General features: G+C 41.9%; 1 protein-coding gene across 2 annotated transcripts in view; it reads right to left on the bottom strand.

Annotated features, from left to right (window-relative positions):
- zfpm2a (zinc finger protein, FOG family member 2a) overlaps window positions 1-26,687 on the bottom strand; it is a 115,154-nt gene extending 88,467 nt beyond the window's left edge. The window contains exon 1 of one of the 2 annotated variants that reach the window (XM_067510811.1): window positions 26,249-26,687. In XM_067510811.1, coding sequence (XP_067366912.1) covers window positions 26,249-26,288 — 40 coding nt within the window. In that variant the 5' untranslated portion in view covers window positions 26,289-26,687. The remainder of the gene's footprint in view (window positions 1-26,248) is intronic. The other variant, XM_067510810.1, reaches the window with a different exon arrangement.
- Between the last annotated feature and the right edge of the window lie 306 nt (window positions 26,688-26,993).

The raw sequence follows: 26,993 nt of genomic DNA, 5'->3' as shown, positions 1-26,993 counted from the left end.
TTTGTCTCAAGTTGCAAGTCTACACTGTGAGCCAGGTAGGCTTGGATTCACATTCATATGTTTACCCCCAGAGCTGAAAAAAAAGGATAAATGCTCGCCGCTGACAGCAAAGTGCAAAGATAGAAAAAACAAAAAAACAATTTCATCTCATGTTCCAGGAAGTGTAAGTGAGAGGAGAGGGAGGAGAAGGTGGAGAGAAGCGAGGAGAGGCTGGGGGCTATACTCTCTCCTTAGCTCTAATGACCTTTGGGAAGCAGAGGGCTCTCTCTGTCTTGGAGGAGACTTGGTGTATATGTTACAGGGCTCAAGTCTCTAATTTAATCCTTGATCACTGTAATGAAATAGATACAATTTAACTCTTAATAGCTTAATGTGCCACAGGAACCCTCAAAGGTTTTTTTTTTTTTCATTTCAACCATCTTTTTTTTCATACTTCTTAAATGCTACAAAATAAAAAGCCAGAGCCTTTTTCAAAGTTGTACACTGTGATCAAACTAGATGTAGAGCTAATGCACTAACTTGTGTTACAGCATTAGCTTCACATCTACAGCATTACAACAAAAGTAAATTACCATTTGTGTATCGTCTGTGAATGGATTCTTGTGTGTAAATGTGTGTAAGTTTGTGTAAGTGTGTATGCGTGCGCTGGGAGGAGCGTGGAACAGCTACAGTGGAGATTGATGTGTTCTCAAAGCTGCAGTCTGTGACAAAGAATAAGCGATGGTATTGTTTAACTTGATTTTCTGGTTGCTAAGCAATGTAATTCTCATGATTAGAAATGGCTGCCTTCCTAAATTCGGGCACTTACAATCAACAGTCAACAAACGGCTTGAAAACTCAGCAACAACGCTCGACTGGAAATTACGGTTCAAAAACATGGAGGGAGGGTTTATCGGTGGGTGAATAAATGAATTCACAACCTTGGCAAACACACACACTCTTGTGTAAGGCTGCAGTGCCGGAGATGACAAGACATCTAAATCCGATCTGATGACATCATGCATTTTGATGGCCCACCAAGTTTACATTACTGTATGTTTATGCTTCATGCACTGAGATGGAGACACACCCATTATCTGGGGGGAAAAAGCACCACTGTGGCTATCACTGTGCAGAGCTGCTGCAAATGTTACCCACATGCACAATAATTTTTTTTTTAAATATTGTTAACACGATTCTGTGGAGTATCTTACTCCAATCAGACACGTTGGATCCCAGCATGTTCGCAGAGTTGCAAAGTTCTGTGTTGTTGCGCCCAGTGTTTCTGTCTGGACTGTTGAAGGGGAATAACACGCTCTTACTTCTTTATCCAGTGAATTTGAATTGGAATGGCATGAAAACATGCTGGCATTTGACTATGCCATTAAAATGCTGGAGGCACCTCTAAGCGTGCCCGAGGGCTTCAGCAGATGCCAGCCAGTTTCTCTGTGGAGTTAGCTGGGTCCTGCTTCACTCTACTGCCTCTACTTGTCTCTCTAGAGTTTACACACACACACACACACACATGTCCAAGTGAACACTGGTGCAATGTTTGGTCCATAAAAGTCACCAAGCTTGTCCTCCAAGTAATATGGATTTAGCTAATGCTTCTCTTGCAGGGTAACATTTGGTTTGGAGGGGCAACATGCAGATTAAAATGCTACTGAAATGGCCAGTTTGCTGTATTTAGGTCCTTCCTGTTACACTTGCTTCTCCTCTGGCTGAATGATTTATTAGTGTCATTCTGTTACTTATAAGGAAATAAAAGTTAACTATGTGCCTGTACACCGGCTCTGACAGCTGAAACAAAGCAGGTAAAATATGTGGGGTCTTAATTACTGGTTTATAAGCAAGCTTTTCACTAGACTGTTCACTTTTAATGAAGCCACTGAGTGAGGCTCCTCCAGGGAGCTATCATGGTTAAGTGGGGGCATCCATCTTCAGCCATTGGCTCATCTGCAGACAAGTGGAGGCTCTGTCTACAGCACGCTCACCTCATATTGGCTCACTTTATCTCCACTAAGTAAAGTCTGCTGGAAGGTGTTAACAGTGGGTAAGAAAAGAGTTTTCTCTACCATCTTCAATGAGGCTGAGGGAGTTTTCTTCCTGTGGAGGCAGCAGACACTTCACTGTGTCCTAAGTGCTTAATAAGATGCTGCTGTTTAACCTGAAAAACATCATATTCATCACATTCACTGGGCTGCCATTCTGTATATGTGTGTGTGTGTGTGTGTGAGTGAGTGTTGCCTCTGCAACAATTAGCTTTCAGTCAAGCGTTATTTGAAAGAATTTAATGGAGAGCCTTTAGAAAAAGAAAGATGATTACTGTATCAAATAATGTAGATAAAACAATATTTTCCCATCAAGGAATTTCTATGAAATGGATATATCTAAGATGCCAATTTCATTCCAGTATTATGAAGGATGGGGGGTGCCTTTTGCAACGAATTCTTCATTAATTCAATTCTAATTTGCCTCTGGTTCCTATTTCTACTATTGATAGTTCCACTTCTTAATACCTCGGATAAGGGGGGAGAAAATCTTTGCAATAACTCTGTGGAGACTGTGAGCATCAGATAGGATCTAAATATTACCAATGCCAAAAGAAGTGTGAAGTCTGATGAACATTTCAAAAGAACAATTCTTTATGGATCAGCTAAATCTTTTCCACTTTTTAATTAAAAGTAAAGAAAATAGAAGTTAATTATCCTGTAAAGATTAGCTGGTGGGCATCTTTCTGTAAATTAGTTCTAATTAAAAGGAAATTGTCAAATGACATTCAAAGCACTGTCCTTTAAAACACAGACTGAGATGGGCTCCCCCCACCCCACAAGCCTCCCTCCTAATTCTTGATCTGGCCATGTGAAGCTTCTTCTTGCTGGAAGATTAGGATTCTGCCAGTCCTTCAGACAGCACACACACACACACACACACACACACACACGCACAGAAACACACACACACACACACATACATGCACACACACACACACTGCTCCCTGGCCTCTAGCACACTGAAATACTGCTGCATCAATAGGGAGCTACTGTAGTGCTGGAGATAAATACTCATCATTGATAAATGATTGCAGTGATTAGCTACTATAAAAAAATCAGATGTGCTCCAGTCCAGTGAAAACATCTGGAAATGTAACAATTTTACTTGATTTTGTCCTAAATTTGTAAAGCTCCCTATTCTGTACTGAATGCATGTGACAGAAACAGCTTGATCTTCATGTGTTGATTATTGCCTTGGTTAACCATTCGATCAGTCCATTTTCTGTTGATCAACTAATACTAATACGGCATCCAATGTTCATATCAACATCATAGCAGTCATTGTAGATGAATTAATTAATTAAGTTTGATTTATATTGTTTTGCTCGGTTTATCCTTGATTGTTATTCTAACATGTTGTAAATTGAAGTAGCACAGAGACACATGCTTTGCGTGCTTGAATACCAATAAAACAGACTCTGATTTTAATTCTGAGATTGCTAATGTGTTTAACTCTAGTGAGATGTTATTAGTAAAACCTTTTTCCTTGCTGCATCTTTTCCACAAAAAACAAACAAAAGAACAAGCACATGTAACCACGTGCAAAACTCAACTAGATCTCCACTATTATCACTGCACAAATAAATGATGAATCAGACTGTCTTTCTGAGCGTGTACTGTAGCTTTCATCTGATTTCATGTGGATTTCATCATTTATTGTCTGAGACTCGGCTGGTGCTCCCATCCACTCGCCTTGTATCAAACCAGATTCCGGCAGTATAGTCCGACAGAAGAGAAAGGAAAACAGTGCTGAAGCCCCTCCATCTGCTCCAGCTAATGATGATGCTCTCCGTGGCCTGGAGCAGAACTGTGTGAGGGAGATTTACACCCATAATACCCCCGGGGCTCTGGAGCTGCACCACGCTCCAAAACACCGTCACTCCATCAATTTCTATATGATAGCTGGCAGAGCAGGTAACAATGGACCAGCAACAATGTCTTTTTGTATTACTGACAAGTGCCTTATTTGGTTGACATAACCTGCCTCGGTGTCTGAGGAATGGCACTGAGCACATGGGAAAATGGATGACAGCTACACCATTGAGACATTATGCAGTTGCAACAATCATACGAGACTATGTTTAAAAAAAAAAAAAAAAACACCCAGCAAAGTTTGATATGAGGCAGGTGAGAGCAGCAGTGAATGAGGGAGAGGTGGCTGTCTTTGCCTACACTAATTGGAAAGATGGCAGGAGAGAAAATCAGAGCTGCCTTTTTCCCTTTACTCTATTAAAAAGGTTTATAAGTTGTAATGCCCTTCAATTTGGAAGCTTTAGAACCACTATCAAGCTCTGTGTGGGACTAGCCTTGACATCTACCTCCTAAAACAAGTGAGTTAAATGGTGAGACGCAGGAAAAAGACTATGTGTGCGTGTGTGTGTGTTTGTGAGAGTGTGTGTGTGTGTCTGTGTGTGTCTGTGAGTGTGTGTATATCTGAGAGTGAAACTCATGTAGAGAGCTCCACTCCTCAGGGATTGAGTGTTCACACACAGTAAATGGAAGTGGCACAGCTCTGACCTTTGAGCTGCAGCATACGAGTAAAGTGAAGGCGCTGTCAAAATATTGCTTCAGAAATGACAATCCACCTCACCAGTCCCAAGTCTTGACATGGCAGGCAAGTGGAGTGCCGTAACCTGCTGATCCCGACATTACAAATGAGGGGATTATCATGACAACAAACTGCAGCTCAACACACTGCATACCCTAAAGATATTCTGGCACTGCCCCTTATTATCAGCAATGTCCCACACAGATAGCCAGCGATGACACTCGAAGCAGGCACCTAAAATCGAAAGGAAAAGGTGTTGTTGTGTGTCAGACTCCCGAACGAAAATTTCAAATCGGGCTTTATGCACTAACACACTTTCTGAACTTGGGATTTGGCTGCTTCTTTGCATTTTCATTTACACTCGTGTAATGCTCAAGTCCACAGAGGATAACTCACTCGTAAAGAATACCGAAATATCACAAGCAAATTACTAGTGCTCTGAGAGGAAGCTTGGGAGGAACAAAGACAGGCAGCCATAATTATATCTTGGCGTGTATAGCATGTCAGTGGGCCACCTTCATTCTGGAGGGCATTCCCCTGGGCCCCTCAGGCATCAAACTGATGTCCAAATCATTTTTTGCTCTATTGCAGCATGGCACCATTATCATATTTACTGGTGGTGCATTATGACAACATTGATGTTTACACCTGTCTCTGTGAGAAGGCAAGGTTTACACTCTGTAATTTAGTAAATGTACAGTATGCATATGAGCTTGTTGGCAGGGATTTAAATTAGGTCAGAAATGGAATACATCAATAACAACCCATATGTGCATCTTTCTTTCTCTTTTTTCCTCCCCTCCCCTTCCCAGCCTCTTTGCTCAGAAGCTTGGTGATGAAGCAGCTTGACGACTGCAGAAGTGTGATATGTGCAAATCACATTTGCAGATGAGCTTGAAACTCCCTTTTAATATTCAGATATCAGACATCCCGCACTGAGAAGCCCGCTAAGACGCGATTCGGGGGAGAAGAAGCAAGATCCACGTCATTAAGGGAATCGTTAGAGGCTCGGTTTACATTTTACATATTTCACAAAAATGTACAACCAAGTAAAAACATCACCAGTTATCTGTGATAACAATGCAAATTTTTGTCAGAGAGCGCATGAAGATTCTGTCGAAATCCAAAGTCGCTCAGGTCTTTCTTTTCTCTTTTTTCTCTCTCTCTCTCTCTCTTTGGCTTAACACCCCCAGCTTATTGGCGCTTTGATTTCTTTCATATTTTTCCCTGAGAAGTCACACAGGCTTGTGGAGTCAAAGACGGTGAAAGGTATATTTGCCACGAGGCACGGGAACACGTGTCCCCATAGCCTGCCAATAGCTCATCAAACACACAGGCCTGTGGATGGATGGAAGCCCGGCTGGCGTTCAGGACGTCTAAACAGCATCCTCTCTGCCACACAAACCATCCCTCACTCCTGTTTAGTGGCTTTAGTCACAGCCACAAAGAAAAACCCCCATTTCCTGACTGGTTTTTGTGCACGTGAATGCATCACGATGTCAACAACGCCTCCTCAAGGTAGCATTTTTTTTTCCCCTTCTACCTGCTCTTTTGTGGCGTACAGTAGCACACTGACAATAATTTCGCAGCTTAACAACCTCAACTTTTTCACTGGATGACAGAACATAGCCCCTGCAATTTCCCCCTACCTCTCTTAGTCCTGTGCCAAATTTGTCTCTGTGCCATTTTAATTACAGCCAAGGCAATCTTTATGGTGGTATTCTGTGAGAACACCAATCTGCAAAAAAGGTGATAAGTAGGACCGCCACCCAGCTTTGGTATCAGTAATAAACAGACACTTAATTGAATAATTTGACCTAAGAGGCTGATCCTGGGAAATAGCATGTTGGAAAAATTATTTTGAATATTGAAGACAGTTCAGTGTTTTGCATGATGCCTGCAGAAGGAGAACACAGTGGATTTGGCTGGTTGCCCACCAACTCGCCAATGTGGGACATGGTGAGTCTTTACGGAAAAGATAAGTAAGCCTTTGGTATCCTGGAAGCAGTGTGTGTGTGTGTGTGTGTGTGTGTGTGTGTGTGTGAGTTGGATGAGAGGGTAACGTGTGTATTTGTGTGTGTATGTGTACGAGAGTGGGGGTGATGGGGATGGGGTGGAGCGAGTGTGAAGTGTGCCCACTCCAGGTCCATCTCCAGCTAGCAGCCACCTGGGCACATCCCCTTTACATCGCTCTAACCCAGACCCACACACACACACACACAGACACAGACACACACACACACACATCAAAAGACACCCACATACACACAGCAGCTTTCCGCAGAGCCTTAGAGACAATGACTCGCAGCCCTTTCCTGTTTAAGGATAGCTGTCAGAGGATGATGGCTCTGATTCAACACTGCAGCAGGTTTGCACAGAGCTCCCTGATAAAACAGAAAAAAAGCAAAAGTCTCCACTCTCTCTCTTTCTGTTTCTCTGCCTCTCCCTCTACAGTTCAACACTGATTTGACTGCTAGCATAATTTTGCAGAGGAGACTATTTGCAGATGCAGCAGAGTTATCAATCCGAACAGACACACAATCCGGGTCCAATGTCACTTCTCCTCATTATGTTAATGGTTAATACATGCAAATGAAAACATTCCGGCAATTTGATTTCTTTGAAGATAGTTTGCATATTGTCTTAGCCATAATGATGGTACACTTTCTCCCCAGCTTCGATTTATGCAAGGCTAGTTAGTTCATTTTTATCAGCTCTGAGTTCATTTCTAGGGCTACTGGAATGTGTTTTCCCCTTCCCCTCACTATTTAACTAATTAGGATTCAGGTACCATAAGCAGATTTTTCACGCTATTGGTGTTTTTCTTAATTAAGAAACAAATGAATTCTCCCCAGCAAAATAGATGGAACAACGGGATAGGGTGCCAGGGGCCAGATGCAGCGCTTCTTAATTAGAAGTCACTCCATTGTCTGAGGTTTTTTAATGAAGCTCCAATCTAAATGGATATCAAAAAAGCTTCTAGTGAAGAAAAAAAAAAAACACACACACCGGCCATTTAAAATAATAAGGAAATAAAGATAATGAAAGACAAAAGATATGTACTGGCAGCCCTGGCTCACACCTCTAGTTCAGTGCACGCAGTGCTCTCGTCACCTCTGGCTGAGCCCTATTAAAACCGCTCGATCCCTCGCCTGCCCCTGCCTGCCTAGCAGCCATGTCTAATGTTCTGCCAAGCCAACTCTCTTTTCAACTTCTCATCAAAGGTGGAAGTTTATCAACTAACTATTTCTGAAAACTGTTGCAGCTGTCAACTTCCTGTCCTGGCTTGAAAAACAGATGAGGCTAGTGGAATTTATTCTCATCATATCAGTGTCATTTGTGATAGGCTGATTCGTGTGGGGTAGGCCAAAGCAAAAATTTCCAATCAGCTAGAACAAACGGTCACCTAGACTAGATATGGAAGATAGGAATGGTGGTGTGCGGTAAGAGCGGAGCACCTGGGAGGCATTTACAGTTTTTAAAAAAGTGCAGAACAGAAGAAAAGTATCTGTTTCAAAGTAAATTTGCAGGTTATGTTAATTTGCGAAGCCACTGTGCTGTTGACTGAAGGCGATAACATCAGGCCTGTTTTTGACTGTAATAAAAATCCCTAACATGCCCATATGTGCTGCCAAGCCCATCAGTTCTTCTTCAGACGGCATGGCTTAGGAGCTCCCAGAGGATGGGCCAGTGCCCACTGATACGGGCCCAGCTACCGTCTTGTCCAGGCCAAGTATCCCTGCGCCCAGGGGCTGTGCCATCAATGCCATGACTTGTGCCAGACTGGATTCCGCCCAGCAATCCATTTCAAAGGCTTTTTTTATGGATCAGGTATGCAGTGTGATTTTCCTTTCCCTTTGTAATGTGCCGTGTCAAAGGCGAACTAGGCTGACTTTAAAGTCATATACTAGTTTTTTCCACCTTTCATTTGAGGAGGAGACATAATTGATTTCTGACTTTCCAAATGTCAAGTTGGAAGAGGTGATAAAAAGAGCACTGTCCTAAAAATCAATCAGCAATATGGGCATGTTGATTTGGTATTTAGTATTTCAGGCTTTTATTTTTAAGTTATAAATCAGTAGTGAGTAAGTACTCATCTAAATAATTCCCTGGGGAATTTGACACTGATGGAGCAACAATTTACTGAGCACCATTTTCAGTTACAGCCTAACACGATATCTGTAGTCTAAATACGGCGAAAACATTCAAAGATCATCACTTCATTACGTACTCATGCATAATATTTGAATGAAATACAATTTACTGATTAATTTCTCAGAGTTCACAGAGTGAAAAAAACGGTTTAAAAAAAAGTAACTTTCTTAATAAAAAGTCACATTTTTTAAACACCTCTATTTATCCACAAATTACCATAATCCTCAGGATGTTCACTCATGTGCTCTCTCTCTCATTTAGAGCATTACTTGTTTATTTATATCTGTGAATGAGATTAGAGGGGAAGATTACTTAGCGCAGACACACGAATACGGATCAAAGACCGGAGGATAATGTAAGTCTTTCAGTGATTGCTCAGCTCTTTTCAAATCTACCGGTGGTGTATTAGAACAATACGAGTGGCTGTGCTCCATATAGTGTGACAACAATAATACAAAATCCTCAGGGAGTGAACCGCATGTAAACACTCCAGATCAACACACAGTACACTGGCACAAAGTGTCCTCTAATGCAGCAAAATGAGCTTTGATCCTAACGAGGGCATGGCAAAGTAGCAATCAGTTTGGTGGAATGACATCACTTGTCGGACATAAGTGCGGTTGGAGAAGGGTCTGGTTCTGTATCTGTGCACAGCGATGTGTTTTACAGCCTGCAGTGTCCCTTAGAAACTCAGCTGGGGAACATCAACCATGGATAAACAAGCAACATTATGTCTTTCTGATTATTCTAAACAAAAATGTGGACACAAATGTGACACTCTCTCATCCAGGTGATTTATGAAGAACGTTATGACAGCTGAATTGTCTTTTTCTTGTCTCGCTCTCTCTCTCTCTGTATTTGCCTGTGCTGCACACATTTGGAGGAAGTACCAGTCTGGCCAAATATCGGTGGCGGGCCAGAGAAGCCTGTCACTCAGATTTACCTGACAAATTAGGAAGGGACAGCACAGGAAAACAGCAACGAATGATTCTTAAAAATGCACACTTGGATGCATTTACAACAACAGCAACAACAGAAAAGCCAACAGCATCAGCTTGCAGTTTTGACAAGCAAACTTTGCAGGGAGGGTTTATTTGTAGCTGCAAATGAAGGGACGGATCTTTGGACCAGTTGGCTAATTATTTATCCTGCTGGCTTTATGGCTCTCATTAATTTCCCCCCTCTCTCTCCTTACCTTCCATTCAAAGTCTGAAGTCAACCTGCATCTGGTGCTGATAACACTGGGGTCTCAGCAGCCTCCCAGCCTCCCCTCTAACCCACCCACACGCACCTCCACCACAGAAAAGGAGAAGCTTTCATACACACCAACTGGATAATGCAATAAGAAACAGCATTCTGGGGAGCAAAAGCCACCAAGATGTGTTCTCACCGAAGTAGGAAAAATACAGTACAGTGTACTGGGAAAGGGTTGAGCTGCATCTCTTAATTCAGCGGGTAAATGGCAGGAATTTTGTCTGTCACGGAGCAAAGCAAGCAGAAGAAAGGCTGGAAATACATGAGTCAAGCTTTGAGTCTTGTAATTTTTGACAGAAATATGTTCATATCACCAGGTATCAAAAAGTGGTTTAGAGTGTTGTCAGATTCTTAGTGTTGCATACTTAACCCTTGATCAGATTATTTTCCTGTTTAAACAAGGCATTTTTCCAAGGTAAGGCTGCTGCAATTAAGAGGCTTGGCTTAATTTAATTTGTGCATTAGTAATATCATGCAAATGTCCAGCTCTAGAACAATGAGGAGTGTCAAATTTCAGTGGTGTGAATCGGGTTGCTTGAACTTGTCTGGCACTGGTTGCACCTTCCCCTTGTTTCCTTTCTCTCAGTCCAGCTCTCTGATGGTCTCTCTCTCCTTCACCCTCTGTTACTTTTATGGGTTTGGGGGGAGTTGACTGAGATTGGCCGTTCTTGATGCTTTAGTGAGATCGCACCCCAGCAGGTCTGAGCAGTGGCTATCTGCCACTCCCTAATGGCCCAATCTGGCTCCCTGCACCATTTCCCTCCCTTCTCTGTCCAACTTCCCCATCCCTTCCCACCTCCTCCGCCACCATGTGTCCATCACGTTCACATCGCGACAACAATGGACACCAACCCCTCACATGCGAGCACCTCATCGTCAATCCACTGACGCCCAATTTGAGCCATTCTATCCTGATAGAGACTACACACCGGTCACACTTTCAAATGCAACAGAGAGACGCAGTGGGTGAGAATTGCTGAAAAGCAAATATTGTCGAGTTCTGCTGACTTCAAACAGCAGTCAGATGGCAGAGACTACCTAGGCAGTAAAGAAGCTGCATTACACACAACACAAGAGAAAAGGCCTAAAGAACTCTTGGTGATTCCTTTCATGTTTGTCTTTGCAGGGAACCCGGAGCATTCATTTCTCTTCTTCTATGCACAGGGAAGTAAACATGACACTCTCTGCAGGCTCATGAAATTGAACAGTTCTGAGCATAACGGCCAGTTCTTTCTTTCTTGTGTTTTAGTATTAGATGTGTTAGCTCTACGGCAGCTTTGGCGTATTCTATATGTATGTTTTTTAAAAATGCTTCAAAGATGGATTTGCATTTAATTCATACATATTTCACGCTAAATCTGTCACCATTCATGTGCCAGTTGAGCAAACTGTTTTTGAACTTTTCCAGACTGAACTTTTGCTCAAAAAGCTCAGGCGACACACACACACACACACACACACACACACACAGGTCAGTGAATCAGTGAACGCACACATGCAAACACAAACACACAAACCTAATGGGAGAGAAAACTTCCACCCAGTTAAAGTTCTGTCTCAGCCTCCACTCTGCTCCGGTGATGCTCTCTTGCAGTCTTATTGGCCTATCAGTGCTCAGGGGTCATGGGCCTGGCCAGTCAAGATAAAAGAAACCCTGATGAAATGAAGCATGTGGGAGCAGAGAGGGCTGCACTCCACAGATGGAGGACACCCAGTCACTCTGAGAGGTGAGGCTGTAACACTGTCATATTGACCTGAGTGACCTGGCTCATTGCTTGAACTCCCCAAGCAGGGACAGACAGTGGTCTTCTATTGATTTAACAATTGCATCAGTTGATTAGTGAAACAATAATTTGTGGATTGAAAGCAGATGTCTGCATTAGTGCACATTTACTACTATAGTCAATTTAATTTAATTGATCCACATATTATTGCCAGTGTTTTCTACTTTATTCTTGGCCAAATATTGCACGGACTAATTTTACTTTAAATTAAATTATATTTGGTTGTATGTTATTGATTATATTGCTGCATACCCCAGCTAGTTTTAATCCCAAACCCCTCGGAATACTTCATACTTTGAGTGAAGGGGTCCAACATAACATTTTCTGTAAAATATGGAGCAGGTTCTTATTATTTTATGTAATCAATTTTTAAGTTGTTGTCTTTTTACCGGTTTGAATTAGGCAGAACTCAGTTGGAAAAAAGGTGTCATCACAAGTCAGACTTCAGCAGTATTTGACTTCAAATCTAATGACAGCTGTGGGGTTGTGCATTGTGTGTGTATCAGTCAAATCTAATCAAAGCACCCCCCCCCCCCACACACACACACACACACAAACACACACAGTCCACACACACTTTTTGAGTGTTAAACTAATTAAATATAAGGATATCTGTTTTCTTCTGAATTTTACCTTTGATTGGTGCTTGTTTTGACAGGTGATATCAGCTGCAGACCACATGAATGAACACATCAGCTTGTACTAGGGGATCTGATTGAATGACTGATGTGCTAATTGACTGACAGAGTCATGTTGTGATAGTGTTCACTAGCTACTGCACTGAGCATAAAAGTAACAGCTACCTGCATCTCCCCAATCTCTGGCAGTGACATTTTAAATATTCAGACTGAGTCTGACGAACCTGGAGACTGACAACAATAAGAGCAGTTTTCAATATTCCACGCTATTTGATTGACCCGATGACACAAATCGTTATTTACCACTTCCAGATCAGACACATGAGCTGCATTGCTATCATTGAGCTGGTCAATATACTTTGCTTCGCCCCAAAGGATTACACCTCTTATCTGAAATGATATTCAATAAAGTAGTGTATGACTGCAGAAATACAGAGTGGAGTGTTCTTGCTAGGATCTGGCTTATGCTGGGAAAAAAAATAACACTTTATTGGAATTAAGATCCAAGTCAAGATTACCTGAGGAAACAACTGTTAGATTTCTGTTCCAGTGCCACGTCCTGCACTTTATTCTCTGCTGCTTGGGGACTAGACCACAGTGCACTGTTCCCCACAAGCCACAGGGGTGTAATAGGATGCCTTTATGAAATATATATATGACGCCCCAGCACCTTCCACAGATCATAGGAATGCATAGGATGTTTGGTGAGCCTAGCAGGAGGTTCTGTGTGAGTGGAGAGAGGAAGCTGCTTTGTGTGTCTGGCTGCCTGGCTGCAATGCCCCCCTCCTCCCCTCTCGACCCAAAAAGTCAGTGAGGCAGCAGAAAAAGTTTCCCTAGGTCTCTCTGTGACGCTCTACAACTATAATATCACAAAAGGTAGACAGGATGATACCACTCATTCATTTGTGCTGCTTAATTAGCTGCTACAATTTCCCTCTCCAATGCTGTGCCATTCACAAGTTATGGCAAAGCAAACATCGTGAGCTACAGTGAGATGAGGTTTCCTCCACCGCTGGTACTTTATTCCATTTTTCATCCTAAAGTCATCCCTTTACAGTTTAAACTCAACATCTGCCATTAGATTATCTCTATATGTGTTGTATACACAGTTGGATTCATAGTGGTATTTTAAACAATACTAAAATAGCTCCCTTTCCCCCTTTTTTTTGTTTTAGGTTTACCTGACATGAAATCTCAACCCCGCCTCATTCCCAGCGCACACATAGACCGCCGCCAACCCACTCACCCAAGCCCCAGCTCTGCACTGTAAAGCTTCTCTTTTCTTGTCGGGAATTTGATAAAACCTTCACTGAGTGTGGTTAGAGCACTTGGGCTGAGGATCTGATGAGAAGTGTGGAGCCTGCTCACACAAACACACACACACACACACACACTGTAAGTACATTCTAATTAGCTGATGTATGCAGGACCTCATCCACGTTGGAGGGGTATCAAAAAGCAATCAACGCCCCATCCCTGATGAGCTCAGAGAGACACAGAGATCCACATTGTCTATGGAAAGATGATGCGTGGCTGGACCTCGACTCGGCTTTCCAAACCACCATAATGCCATGCAATCACAAGACATTATGCACAGATCTGAACCCCAAAGCCACAGGATAGAAAAAAAGTAAAGGGAATATTGAGTTCATAATTCAAAAGCCTGATTATGATGGCCTCTCTTGTGAAAAGCTGCTGTGGGAAGCCAGAAGTGGGAGACTTGGCCTGTGAGTGCCACAAAATATGGTTATAAATGCAGAAGAGAAACATGCTTAAGAAAACTCATGATCAAGAGCAATACAGCACAGATAGCAAGAGAAATCAGTAGAGTTAAGATGACAACTCGTTGCCATGGAAATCTGAAAAAAATTAAGTCAGCAGTGAGTCTATGGGGAGAATTTATGAAAGTGATTCTTCTCAGTGGAGGGAAATCAAATAGAAATACAATATCAGCCACAGCAGAGCTCTACATTATCAGCATGAAATGGTGGGGAAAAAAATATCCTAAACATATGATCTAGGATTTTGTCACCCATTCATAATCTAATTTGACCTGAGGCCATACAGCCGATTCGTTTCAGTAAAGACCATAGGTGTTTCAGCTGCAAGCTCCAATGGAGAGAGGCATGTGTGTCACACAAAGACCATCGGTTAGTGACGTACCGAAAGGGACTCTGTATCACCATCTTATCTTCAAAGGACTGGGCAGGGGCTCAGGGGAGCTGTGCCACCGCCTCGCCTCCACACAGACACACACTGAGGGGGGATTTGGACCTGCAAGCAGGAACCAGAGATCTCTCGGCCGGCACCCAGGCCTGGACCCTCCTCCAACTCGCCCGCGGAGAACAGGCAGGGTTCCTGCACAAGCGGCACGACATCAGTGAGCTGATCCCCCCCCCCCCAACACCACCACCACAACCACCACCACCCTCCTCCTCATCTCCCTCTTCTTTCCTGCAAACCCCCTCTGCCGACTGCCTGCCCATTTGCTTCCTGGCCTCAGCTTGACGGAGGGGATGGGATCTGAACTCAACTTAGACACAGAGTTTCCACATTTCACAGATGGCTGGGAGAGGCTTTGAATGGAGGTGAGGAAACAGATAGAGAGAAAAGAGAGAGAGAGAGAGAGAGAGAGAAAGAGAGAGAGAAAGCCTCATCGGCGGCGCAGAAGCGGGGCCGATTTCACACCGCGGTAGAGTGCGCTAAAGCAGGCCGCCGTTAATCCACTCACTGAGGGGAAGGCCTGGAGCTATTCCGCCGCCCGACCGCCATCTCTCTCCACAAAGCCATAAATGGTGCATTATACAACTGGGCTTCAGAGACACTGCTGATATGCTGATAGGTGGCGGACAAAGACCAAAGCAACCACAGGAGTGGAGCCACATGCAGGACTGAGGGCCTTAGCGCAGAAGCAGAACAGCACACATGTATTCAGGCATGATCTCTGAATTCCTGTAGCTGAGGTGGTGACTGTTAGAGGGATATATCTGCGCTTCTGATCGCAGTTAGTTCAAACTCTGGATTCAGCCTTGAGACAGAGATGGACACACACCAACACTCGTTCTTATGCTCTCCAACAAGGAAAAAAAGCCTTTCTTTCTGTCTCCCCACTGTGAATTCATATCTGTAAAGTTACCAAAAGTCTTGAAGATGAGTCTTTGAACTTATGAAAGGCAATCATTCTGAATGAAAGGAGACAGAAAATATATAAACATGGGGGAATTTAAATAAATTGCCACAAAAGAAAATCATGACGAGGGCAGTGAATTATGTAACGATAAGACAGCCACCAGCCTAAGCCACAAAATGAGATGTTTTACATGAAACGAACAGCGGTCTAGATTAGAGAGTCATCCTGTTTAGACATGAAGCCAATTGGGTTGCTATCACATGTAGAGAAAATTTGAAAGATAAGTGGGAACTATGAGAATTGTTATAATCCAACTGTAACAAAAAGCTGAAGTATATTGGCTTTTCCCCCCAGAAGCAGTGCACGATAAACATCTTCGATGAAAGAAGTTCATTACTCGTGCGCTGTGTAATGTAACACGCTGTATTATGAGTCTATGCCAACCTACAGCGAGGCAGCCTCTAAATGAAGCCTCAGGCATTTAATGGACATCATTAGGTGAAAACATATAAGAGATAATTATGGTAATTACAAATCCCTTTTATTCGCCCTGAGTCTTTGACAAGAAGGTTGTCATATCAACCACTTCAAACAAACAAAGAGTTGTTGTCTCTTTCAATAAATGATGTCCGGTTCCATTTGGATGGGAATTGTCTCCGGATTATCCTTTTTTTTATTGTTTGGTTAGTGGCTTTAAGTGGAGGCTACATTTCCTTCAGTGAAAACTTGATTACAAAAAGTGATTCACAATAGTAGAATTTGACTTGCATTTGCATAGACACTTCATTACAAGTGAGACCTTGATCTTGAAAGCAGCCCCAACACAAAGCTAATGGACATGTCTGTTATGTCTATTAGAGATCCGGACCCTCAGAGGGTCTCCAAGGCTTTCTATTTAATATCATCACTATGGGCACCCAAGGCTTGCCTTATTAAATTTCAGCTCCATAATGCTAAAGCAACAACATAACAAACGCTGGCAATATTACAGCCGGTTCTGACAGAAAATATCTTCCAAGAGTTTGTTTTGGTTAAACCTAATTTAAGTGTTGCTTTTTTTTTTCTTTTTTTTTTTTGCCACGAGGTCAAACCCAGAGCAAGTCTTGTCACTTCGACTTAAGGATACACGGCCTGTGTGGCGAGAAACGTCAGACGTAACATCTTTATGGAGAGATTGCGACTGAGAGGCAAATGGTGAAAACTTGGGTGTTTATTTACAATATGCATCCAATCATCCTCTGTCACAGTTCCATGTTCGTCTTTTTCCAAACCCACAGAAAGACACCCGCTTGGAGGTTCCATTTTTGGCCTCTTTGCTACAAAAAAAACCTCATAATATGGTGCCGACTTATCAGATCCTGCTTACAATAACAGATTCACTTCGAGTCAGAGCTGTTGTTTTACTTATTGAATCCCAGGGGAAAATTCAGTTCAAACAAGTCAAGAGGCATCTGCCAGTCCACAGCAGCTGATGATGTCAGCAGGTCCCTGCTAGTACCAGATTCCTCCAGCACTTTCAATCATTCCTTGTGAGATTACTGCAATAGGATATTACTGTACAAACTATGACCATGTGTCCTGCTGCCACAAAGCTTAGCAACATATTACAGTTTGTCAAAGCAAGCTATTGCGAGGAAGAGATAGATACAGAGAGGAGGAGAGAAGCCATTGACCTTTGTGTCCTTCATATTTGCCTAGCTTCCCCCCGACCGCAATCTTAAGAGTGAAATCATCTGATCCCAAACTAACTGTCAACTGGCTTGTGATGGTCGCAAAGCCAGCAGACATCAATCAATCAGATTTTCTCCTCGTCTATCAGAGGAGGGTTTTTTTCCCCTGTTTTGCCCGGGCTTATCATCTGACCCAGTTGTTATCCTGTTTCTGAAGCTTAAAGAACTTGATTATGGTCAAATGTATGTCTCAAAGATTCACAGACACATCGTTGACTAAACCAGATAGAAAATGAAACACACACACACACACAAACATTATCAGTATTTTACCACAAAAGTGAATGCAAGATGAAATGATTGTGTTTTTTTTTTTAAATGAGCCTCTTAATTCTATACTCATGTTGTAAAAAACGGAGTTTGAGGCAGTTATCTTTGCTTTTCAGGAATGCGTCATTGCGTGAACCTAAGATAAAAATCCAATCTGATATTATAAGACAAAAAGGCAGTTTGCTACAGCACTTGCTCAATGTCAACAGTTTTTAAGTAATTACCAGATAAGCATTCTCTGAAATACACACAGAGAGAAAATTGGCTGATTCTGAAATAATAGTGGCTGCATTTCTCTCCGGATGTTTACTCTGTCACTTCACAAAGCCTGTTTTTGAGATAATAAGAAGCAGGAGACATCGCAACTCCTTTGCAACACGCCACTCCTTTCGTCGCCGTCCAGCATCGCGCACGCTCCATCTAATCTTATTTGCATAATTTACTCAAACATAATCGATCATCGTAAACCTTTTCCAATCGAAATATGGCCCCCATTAGGGTTATTTTATTTTATGTTTTCTGTAGCAGTGCTCCCTGCTAATCGCACGCAGGCAGATATGGCCTCTGATCACATGATGTGTAAGCTGTGCTGTCAACAGCTTTACCAGCTTTGCAATGGTGCAAATCAAAACACAGCCTCTTTAAAGTATTAACATGTTTTGAAGTTTGTTTTATATTTTCAGCATATTTGACATAAATTGTTTATCTATTTACAAAGCTTTGTCATTAGCAATTTTCCACTGAACCCTTAAGATGTTATGTGTTTTGTGCCACTCGTCAGAAGGAAAATGCTGATGTACAAATTGAACTGAAAAGCTTGTTACTTAATCCTCTGTTGCCACCTATCCCTTAACTATACAGCCTGGTATATTTCATCCCAATGTTAAGTTTTGCACTGCACCCCCTCCCCCTAACAAACACATCCTCAGTAATTCCTGCCAAGCCGAAGATTTACCCTGAACATCTAATAGGGTGTCACTTTGTGGCATTCCAGCTACTATCCTGCTCTGGAAATGGTGCTCTCCACATTATTTCCGTTTTTATTTTTTGGGAAATCACCATTTGATTTATTTTTTAATTGCTGAAGAATTCTTACACTATGTGGGTGAAGTCAAACTCGAGGCCAATAATGTCGCTGTATATTGTTGACAACGTATTGTGACAACGCCTGCTGAAAATCGTGAGTCATATTTTCAAGGAGGCTCTTTCCTTTCTGTCGTCCAAGACCATAATAGTAATTTTGACATATTCCGTGAATACATTTTGATTAACTGTAGCTAATTAAACTGAAATAAACAAAAAGAATCCTAATGCCGACAGAAAAGTTATTTATGTGCCTGCAGTGGTAGACTGACAGATTTCCTCCCCTGGACTTTATTCTTTGAATATGGCAGAGGCGAGTTCCTGTTGGAGGCGCATAACTGTTTCTCTTCTGGGCTATGGAAATGTCAAAGCATCACACAAATGTGATGAACCCAATATCCATATCCATGATACATCAAAACCTCAGCATGGCACAAAAATAACTGCAATACTGCAGGAGCAACCTCAGAAATCCCCTTAATTGAGCAATATCTTCATTCCTGATCCATGTGCATCACCAAGGTGAAAAGGGACTGTGCAAGTTAAATGAAAGAAGAATTCATGATGTGTGGTGGCCTCTCTTACTCACCCTGGCTATTTCCCCTCTTGGCACGGGCCAAATAGAGAATGTTAAATGAGGCAATTGTGTCCTGGAGGCAAAAAGGAAGAAAAAAAAAAAATCAGGCAGTGCCCCTGCTCTCTGCTCCAACCCTGAGGAGCATTCTGCAGCACGACAAGGTACATCCACGCACCCAGGCTTGCCACTACCCAAATAGCTCAGCTCAGCTCAACTTCCCATGACAACAAGCCACTCTACTGTGTGCTCTGTACAATACACATAGAAAATGAGAACTCATTAGTCAAATTCCTAATCAAGTTGCTGTTTCAATGCACAATGCAGAAAAGCGCATGCAGGAAATAAGAATGTGCAATACAGTGTTTGTCTGGGGAAAATCAGAATTGACTGAAGTTCAACTAAATCTCAACACACTCAGACAAGTGGCACAAATATAATTTTATTATGGGCGTTTATGAATAATGAATTAAATGTACCTAAGTGTACTTCAACTGGAAGCTTCATGCTAATTGAATATTAGCAATTTTTACTCCACTACCTGTTCAGGTTGGCATTTAAATGACAAACTATGTTTTAATTTTATCAATTACGGAACAGTGGTGACATCATCACCACCATGACCAAATACAACTGTAAATGCAACTAAAACACTTCAGCAAACGCTTCAGTAATGATACTGTCATGTGTGATAATCAACAAAAACTCCTGAGCAAATTTTGTACTATTATTTTTTTATACTCTGGGTAAGTTTTCACACAAATACGTTTGCACTTTGAAAGCAAAATGAAAGTTTGGGATTTTGGTAAAAATGTATTTGTTCAGTTGGTTTTGCTCCTTAAAAGTGTTCAAATTATCTGAATATTTCTTCAGCAACCATTAGTTAATGGCAAATCTACCTAGTTAGTAAGATGGTCAATAATAAAATAGTGGAAATGTGCATGAAATACACGGGTTTGTGCCTGGTTCTCTGATTTTAACTGAACGACAATCCAAAACCAAAATATACAAAATGTTCTCTCACAAACAAAAAACAGAGGAGTTTGGTTCAAAAGGTGAAATAAAGATACACAATCTCGATAGCCAACATTCTGTCATTCTGCTAATCTCTTTTCAGCTCATCATTAAACCTCTACTCAGACCAAAACTTGAGTGCCATAAACTTCTTTTCAGAATATAGTGTTGGCTGAGGCCTGTATGGAAATACCAGGATGTGGAGTGTGTTCTGTTAACATTCTACGGGTGGCTGCAGGAAACTGATCTCCCCTGCAGTCTCACACTGTCAGCTATACAGACATACTCCACGGTGACACCTCTGATAATCAAAGCTTTGTCTGGGTCTTAAAAGGACGTACTTGAACAACAGCGAGACCAGAGGCCTTCTTTGCTGTAATGGCCTTTGGACATCAATATTTAAATCTTACATCTCCGTTGTGATTAGAATGCTGCCTTTTCTCTGTTTTTTTTTTTTTTTCTTCATCCCTTCTCCCCTGAAACAACAAGGTGGGGGTGAAAAAAAGGCTTTAATCAATGATCTTTGGGTCTAAACTAGATTCCTAGGCAGTTTGCCACTCTCAGCAGCAAGATAAGATAAACTCTCTTTGACCTAAGAAATGAAGTTGCCATGACGATCAGGGAGTCCACTTTCTCTATTGATATTTTGCTGATGTAACAACAAATGGAACTAGATCCTGCTCTTGATAATGGTGATTAATTAATACCAATATTGATCCCTACAAGCAAGAGACAAGGCTATTAACTTAAAGCAGGCTGAAAGTCAATTGTTACCTGGGGGCTCAGTGGGCATCACTGATGTAAAATCTAAATAAACACAGAGGAACAGGGTTAGGGACTGAGATGTAAAATTACAAAGGAAATATGTGTGAATAAAGTCAGCAACAGCAAGAAGATTTTGTTTTTGATCCGTGCTGTATTGCTAAAATTAACATTTTGTGCACACTGGTGATAGTTCCAGTGCCTGGATCAACACACAATGGTGACAGCTTGAACCAGCGGTTATTGGAATAATAGCAGTGGAATTCAGGAAAGAGGAAGATAAAGAGGAAACTGTGCGAGGAAGTGACCTCCACCTTTGCAGCAACCCTGCCCACATTTCACGCCGCTGTCCAGGCACTGCAGGCTACAGCGACAGGGAAAGAGGTAGGATTAGGCACCGTCAGTCCATCGACTGCCAACCCCAGCTCATCCAACACATCCACACAGCACAGTTTTCAACAAAGGAAACAACAGCTGCTATAAGTTCCTATCCCTATAGCAGTAGAGCATGTGACGTAAGCAGCAATAGCAGCACAGTAAGTACAAAGCTTTTCTCTGCACAAAAACATTTTACATTAGACACAATAGAAAAAAAAAATACATTACAAGGAGATGACATTCATCTGCATTGTTGTTTTGTGTCAAAAGTGAGGAGGCAATTGGGGATCCTTCAGCTAAGACGAGGCAATGGCACAAGCTGTTATTGGCAGGGAACAGATGTTTGAGGGAAAGTTGGCATTCAACAACCATTCTTCTTCTGACAGAAATCAACAAGAGAAACACAAGAGACACTGCATGATTGTCACCCAATGAAAGAGAGACCCTTAAATATACAGGGAGGCTGGCATGCAAACATTTTTTGATTTTACACCCCCAACACATCTGACTGCTAGAGTTGCCAGCGTTTTGTGGGCCAAGGGTAAAATGCAGCGTATACTGTACGACTTCACCGGCATCGGCACGACTTCCATACACAAGTGAAAACAAAGCGGGGCTAGGTTGCGGGAAATATGGAGTTGGAGAGGGTAAAAAAATTTATCAAGCTAACAGCTCCGATCCCTCTGCTAAAATACATAACCACATGCCCCTCGCACTTACTGTACATGCACTCATGTATACACGAGCAAACGCACACACAAATTCAGATACCGGATGTTGGCAGTCAATTCAGTAAACACTCCCCTTATCCCTTACTACTGTAATCTGCCTCTGATAAATGCCCCTCAAAGATAGAAATGTCACCTGATATGATAAACAGTATGCTGACGTTAACATAAAGTGGCCTTATGCTAAGGAGTTGGAGAGATTAGCAATGGAGCAGAGACGGAAAAAAAATGGTGCCTACGATAAAACGGCAAAAAGAGAAAATAATCGAAAGGGTTTTATGCACATTACATTGAATTTGAGGTAACTTAAAGGTCAGTACATGCTGTAGCAGTAAACAATTACAAGCAAATAACATTCAGACAGTTGCATGAAATGTTTTCCCCCTTGGATCATATTCTTCAAAGGCCATAATGTAAAATATATCAGTAAGGAAGCGCATTTAAGAAAATGGGATTGGAAACAGCAATATATACACAACATCAGGAACTTTATCTACAAGCTATTACTGTATAGTTGCGAAATAAAAATAAATATCTCGAAAATTACATAAAAAGCATGACTGTACACCGCAGTGAAGCAGCTTTACAAGATCCCGATCACATGAGTAGCTTAGGCATTTTGACAGTGTGGCATAGTAGTAAGCTCTGGGGACTTGTGCATGTGGTGCTCGGGTGCTAAACTTACAGTAAAAGAGAGCTATAATCACTACAATGTGGCTGCTTGATTCTGGTTGGACAGCGTCGAGTGAAATAGCCACAGAAAGCAACATGAATTCTCAGATGCTCCATGTGGTGAAGACAACAGTAAAAGAGAGAACACTAAGTCAGTTTAATAAGCACATTTGACATTAGATGTCTGTGCATGGCCTCAGAGGGCTGCTTCAATATGTTCCCATAAACACTGGCGGAGGCACGCTCCCTACATCATCCAGATTCCCCTTTACGCCATGAAACTTTGGGGGGCAATTTTATAGAAAAATTACTCTGAGGGGCCTGGTTTCAATTCAGCCTGTTCATATCTTTCTTTCCTATTAAGCATCAAAATGTTCTCCTCTCAGTACGAATGGAGGTATGGACACCACCAGCAGCTGGGGAGAGACGGAGAGAGTTGGGTGGGGGGGTGGGGGGGGGGGTGGGGGGGGCGGTTGGGTGGGAGGAGGGAGACGGGGAGAAAAGGAGGGAGGGAGAAGAGAGGATATAGGGAGCTTGGTGGAATTCACACATCATATTACAGCAGCTAATCGCAATCCGCAGAGCATCAGCGATATTTTCATCATTCCTGTCAAATTCTACTGACCCGCCTTGGAACGGCTAACAATCTGGGCAATTTATTGGCATATTGGCAGGGGGTGATAAGGCTAAAAACAACAGCAGCAAGCAGCTGGCTCTGGGAGATGAGCTGATAACATTGATATGTGCTCCCACACAAAACACCTCCACCACTATCTCCTCTTTCTATCAAACTCTTATTACAATAAAAGTGTATAGCTTTTTTTTTTTTTTTTTTTTTTTTTGGTTCTCTTGGAAAAGGAACCAGGGGAGGGGGATATAGAAAGGGGACCAGGGATATTTATTTATAAATATATTTAAAAGAAAAAAAAATCAGATGTAACGTTTCACAGAAAAAAAACAAGAGGGGGAAATACATAATTTATCACTGTATTATCGGGATATCCAGGCAGCCTAATCAAGGAGCACTGAGTGACTATTTTTTGCCTTATCATCCAAAGTGGTGGAAACGGAGAAGGAATTATCAGCCAGCTGCAGATTGCTGGGCTGGAATTTTAATGGTAATAATCGGGTTTCTGATGGTATATCTTCTCTGCTTATCTTTCCCATTATCTGGCCTTATCTCCCCAGTCATCGGAGCAAATTAATGGTGCTCTTTCAGCATCGCCTTTTTATCACTGCTCAGAGAGCACCCAAGGGGAAAGAATAAGCAAAATATTAAAATACTGCATAAATCACAATTTTAGATAACAGTCCAATGTATGCAGGGGAAGAGGGTGGGGGGGGGGGGGGGGGGGGGGGAGGTGGGGGACTGCGCCCAACAACCTTTTTGTCCTTTAGAATGACTGTCTGTGCTGACTTTCTCTGCAATGCCTCCTCTGCCTTTTTTTTTTTTCCCAGAGTTCCCAGGGTAGGCGAGAGGATCTAGGCTCCCCGTGACCTTTCTGTTTCTAACTAGAGCTTGATTATACAGTACAGCGGCACACAGGGTCCATATTAACAAGATCTTACACATGACATACTAATTCAAACAAGGCCAGGTCAGAATGACGAAAGCGCAACACGAACATTAGACTTCCTTTCCTCAACAACAAAATTTGGATGCTTCAATGGGATTGGTCCAAAGATGAGCGGACCTATCACGTCATACATTGTCGTGCTTCTCTGTCGATTGGAAAGAGTTGCAGAGGATGCCAGCAAAACACAAATATGACATGTATCAAAGAAATGAAAAAAAAAAAAAAAGTTTTTCCAGTATTCAAAAAAGTATTTCTGACTGTAACAAGCTTCTCCAAATGGCGCGGAGACATTTTGGAAAATCCCAATATATTCAACACACATTTCAAACACACACATTTTCACTAAATAAAAGCATCTAAAATATAAAACAATTTGAATAAAAAATTTTAAATATACACTAACTCATGGTTTTTAAGAAATGTCACTGCAATTAAATGCACAGTGCAGCAAATTACACTGACAAATCCCAAGAAAACCAACATCCACACACCAAACAACAAAACTGCCTTAAACATTGTTTCAAAAATTATGATCCATATTTGTTTGAAAAGCTGAACAATTAAGTGAAAAATTAAACCACACTTAAATCTTCTTTGTCGCACCAATACAATAAAACCCTCTTGTATACAACATGCACATGGCCTCATGAATTCATGCATGGGAGCTCACACCCACCTGCAAACACACACACCTACACACACACACACACACACACACACACACACGCACAAAAAATGTCGCCTTATTTCTGAACTGTCCATAATAACTTGAAGCACAAAGAAACAGTGTGATACTGTCTGTCTGGATCTTTGACACCTGAAGACAAGCTAAGCACGATCTGCTCTTACAGCAGCAACATACAGTGAACGAACTGAACTGTCAGCTGTATCTAAGATGTGAAACGTGTGTGTTTGTAAGGCCATGTGCTTAAGTATAAATGTGTGTGTGTACAAATCACATATTTATGGATTATATTCAGGCTTTTTACAATCATTTAAATGATATGAAGTCATTTAAAAACTTTCATCAAAACATTTCCTATGACTCAAATGTAACAATGTGAATGTGACACACTTTTTTTAAAATCATGCAGGCTATGGAATTCATAAACCTTTCACTAACACGAAAAATAATCAACCATTCAGTTTCAATTTTCACTTATATTGAAAAAGCAAATATGTTTAACATGGTAACAGTTCCACAGGGTAATGGTACTGATCATTTTAAATGTAAAAATCAAGAGGAATTAATTTTAAATACTATCAATATTTATGCTATTTATAGGCTTAATTATGAAGTTTGACAAACTGTGTATGTGTGTGCATATTTATGTACACACACCTGCAACTGTGTGTGTGTGCGTGTGTGTGTGTGTGTGTGTGTGTGTGTGTGTGTGTGGTGACAGAAAAAAATGGAAGAGGAGTTGTATGCGTCTGTCTTACAAAAATGACACATAATAGCGACACAATTTTTAAAAAGTCGTCCTGTAGGAAAAACCTCAATTGATTATTTATTATGAGTCTGTAATTTCGAATTATTGGTGATTAACTGGCATGAAAGGTTTTATGAGAGGAGTCTGCACGTTCTGGCAAAGTGAAGGACTGATACCCAATTTTGGATGAAACTGAAATAGAGTAAGATCAGACAAACCACCGAATAACTTAATTTCGCTACAACTTGGCAGCAGCAGCCTGAAACTTTTCAGCCAGCAGCACCGTGGGATTTTGGATTGTAAATCCTCTTGAAAAACACAACGGATCCGCGGAGGGGAGACTGGAGCGTGTGGACCGTGACAGGCAGCACATGAGTGGCGATAGTTTTGCGCTGCTGAATCAGCTTCAGTGTGGCCACTGTCGTTAGCATTTTCTGCAAACTCTAATAATGTAGCGGCTAGACAACATTAAAAACAAAACTTACGTTTGATCTGCCTGGGGTTGCTCTGCTTCCTTCGGGACATGCCTGCTGTGCGGCTGGTCAGTGAATCCAGGTGTAGTACTGACAGATCGATAGGTTTTGGTTCATCCAAGCAGCCGGTTTGGGTTTTTGTCTGATGGAAATTGAGAAAGAAAAAGAAGAAGGGGGCACCAGTACTTTTTACGCACAAGTCTATCGTTCCGTCTCTCTTTCCTTTATCTTTCTCGTCTCTCTGGCTCTGGCTCTGGCTTTCTCTCCCTCTCTCTCTCTCCCTCTCTCTCTCTCTCTCTTACACACACACACACACATACACCCTCTCTCTCCCCCCCCTCTCTCTCTCTGTAGCTCTCTCTCTTTCTCTCTCTTTCTCTGTGTGTCTCTCTCTCACACTCTTTCCCAGCACCGTTCTCCGTGATGAGGCTGCGCTTCGCCGCGATCCGCACGGACTGACAGGGGAGGTGAAAGCCTTTCGCGCTTTTGTTTGAAGATAAGGTTTGTTCCTCCCCGGGTACCGTAGCCGTGGCTTCGTGAACTTCACTTGATCCACAATTACTTCAACTTCCACTTATTAATTAGCATCGCCCTTAATTAGCGCCTCTGTTTGGGGGGTAAATATAACTGTAGATTGAGACAAACCAGGCTCCAATTCATAATTATCATGACAAATCATAGTCACAGTAAAGCACAAATACATTTAATTGCCTTTTTCATATTTCACACATTTTTTAAAAAAGGACTTCTGCCTCTA

Source organism: Channa argus, chromosome 7 (genome assembly GCF_033026475.1).
Source record: "Channa argus isolate prfri chromosome 7, Channa argus male v1.0, whole genome shotgun sequence".
Lineage (NCBI taxonomy): Eukaryota > Metazoa > Chordata > Actinopteri > Anabantiformes > Channidae > Channa > Channa argus.
Note: the sequence above shows the minus strand (reverse complement) of the source record. Positions and strands in the feature narration are given on the sequence as shown.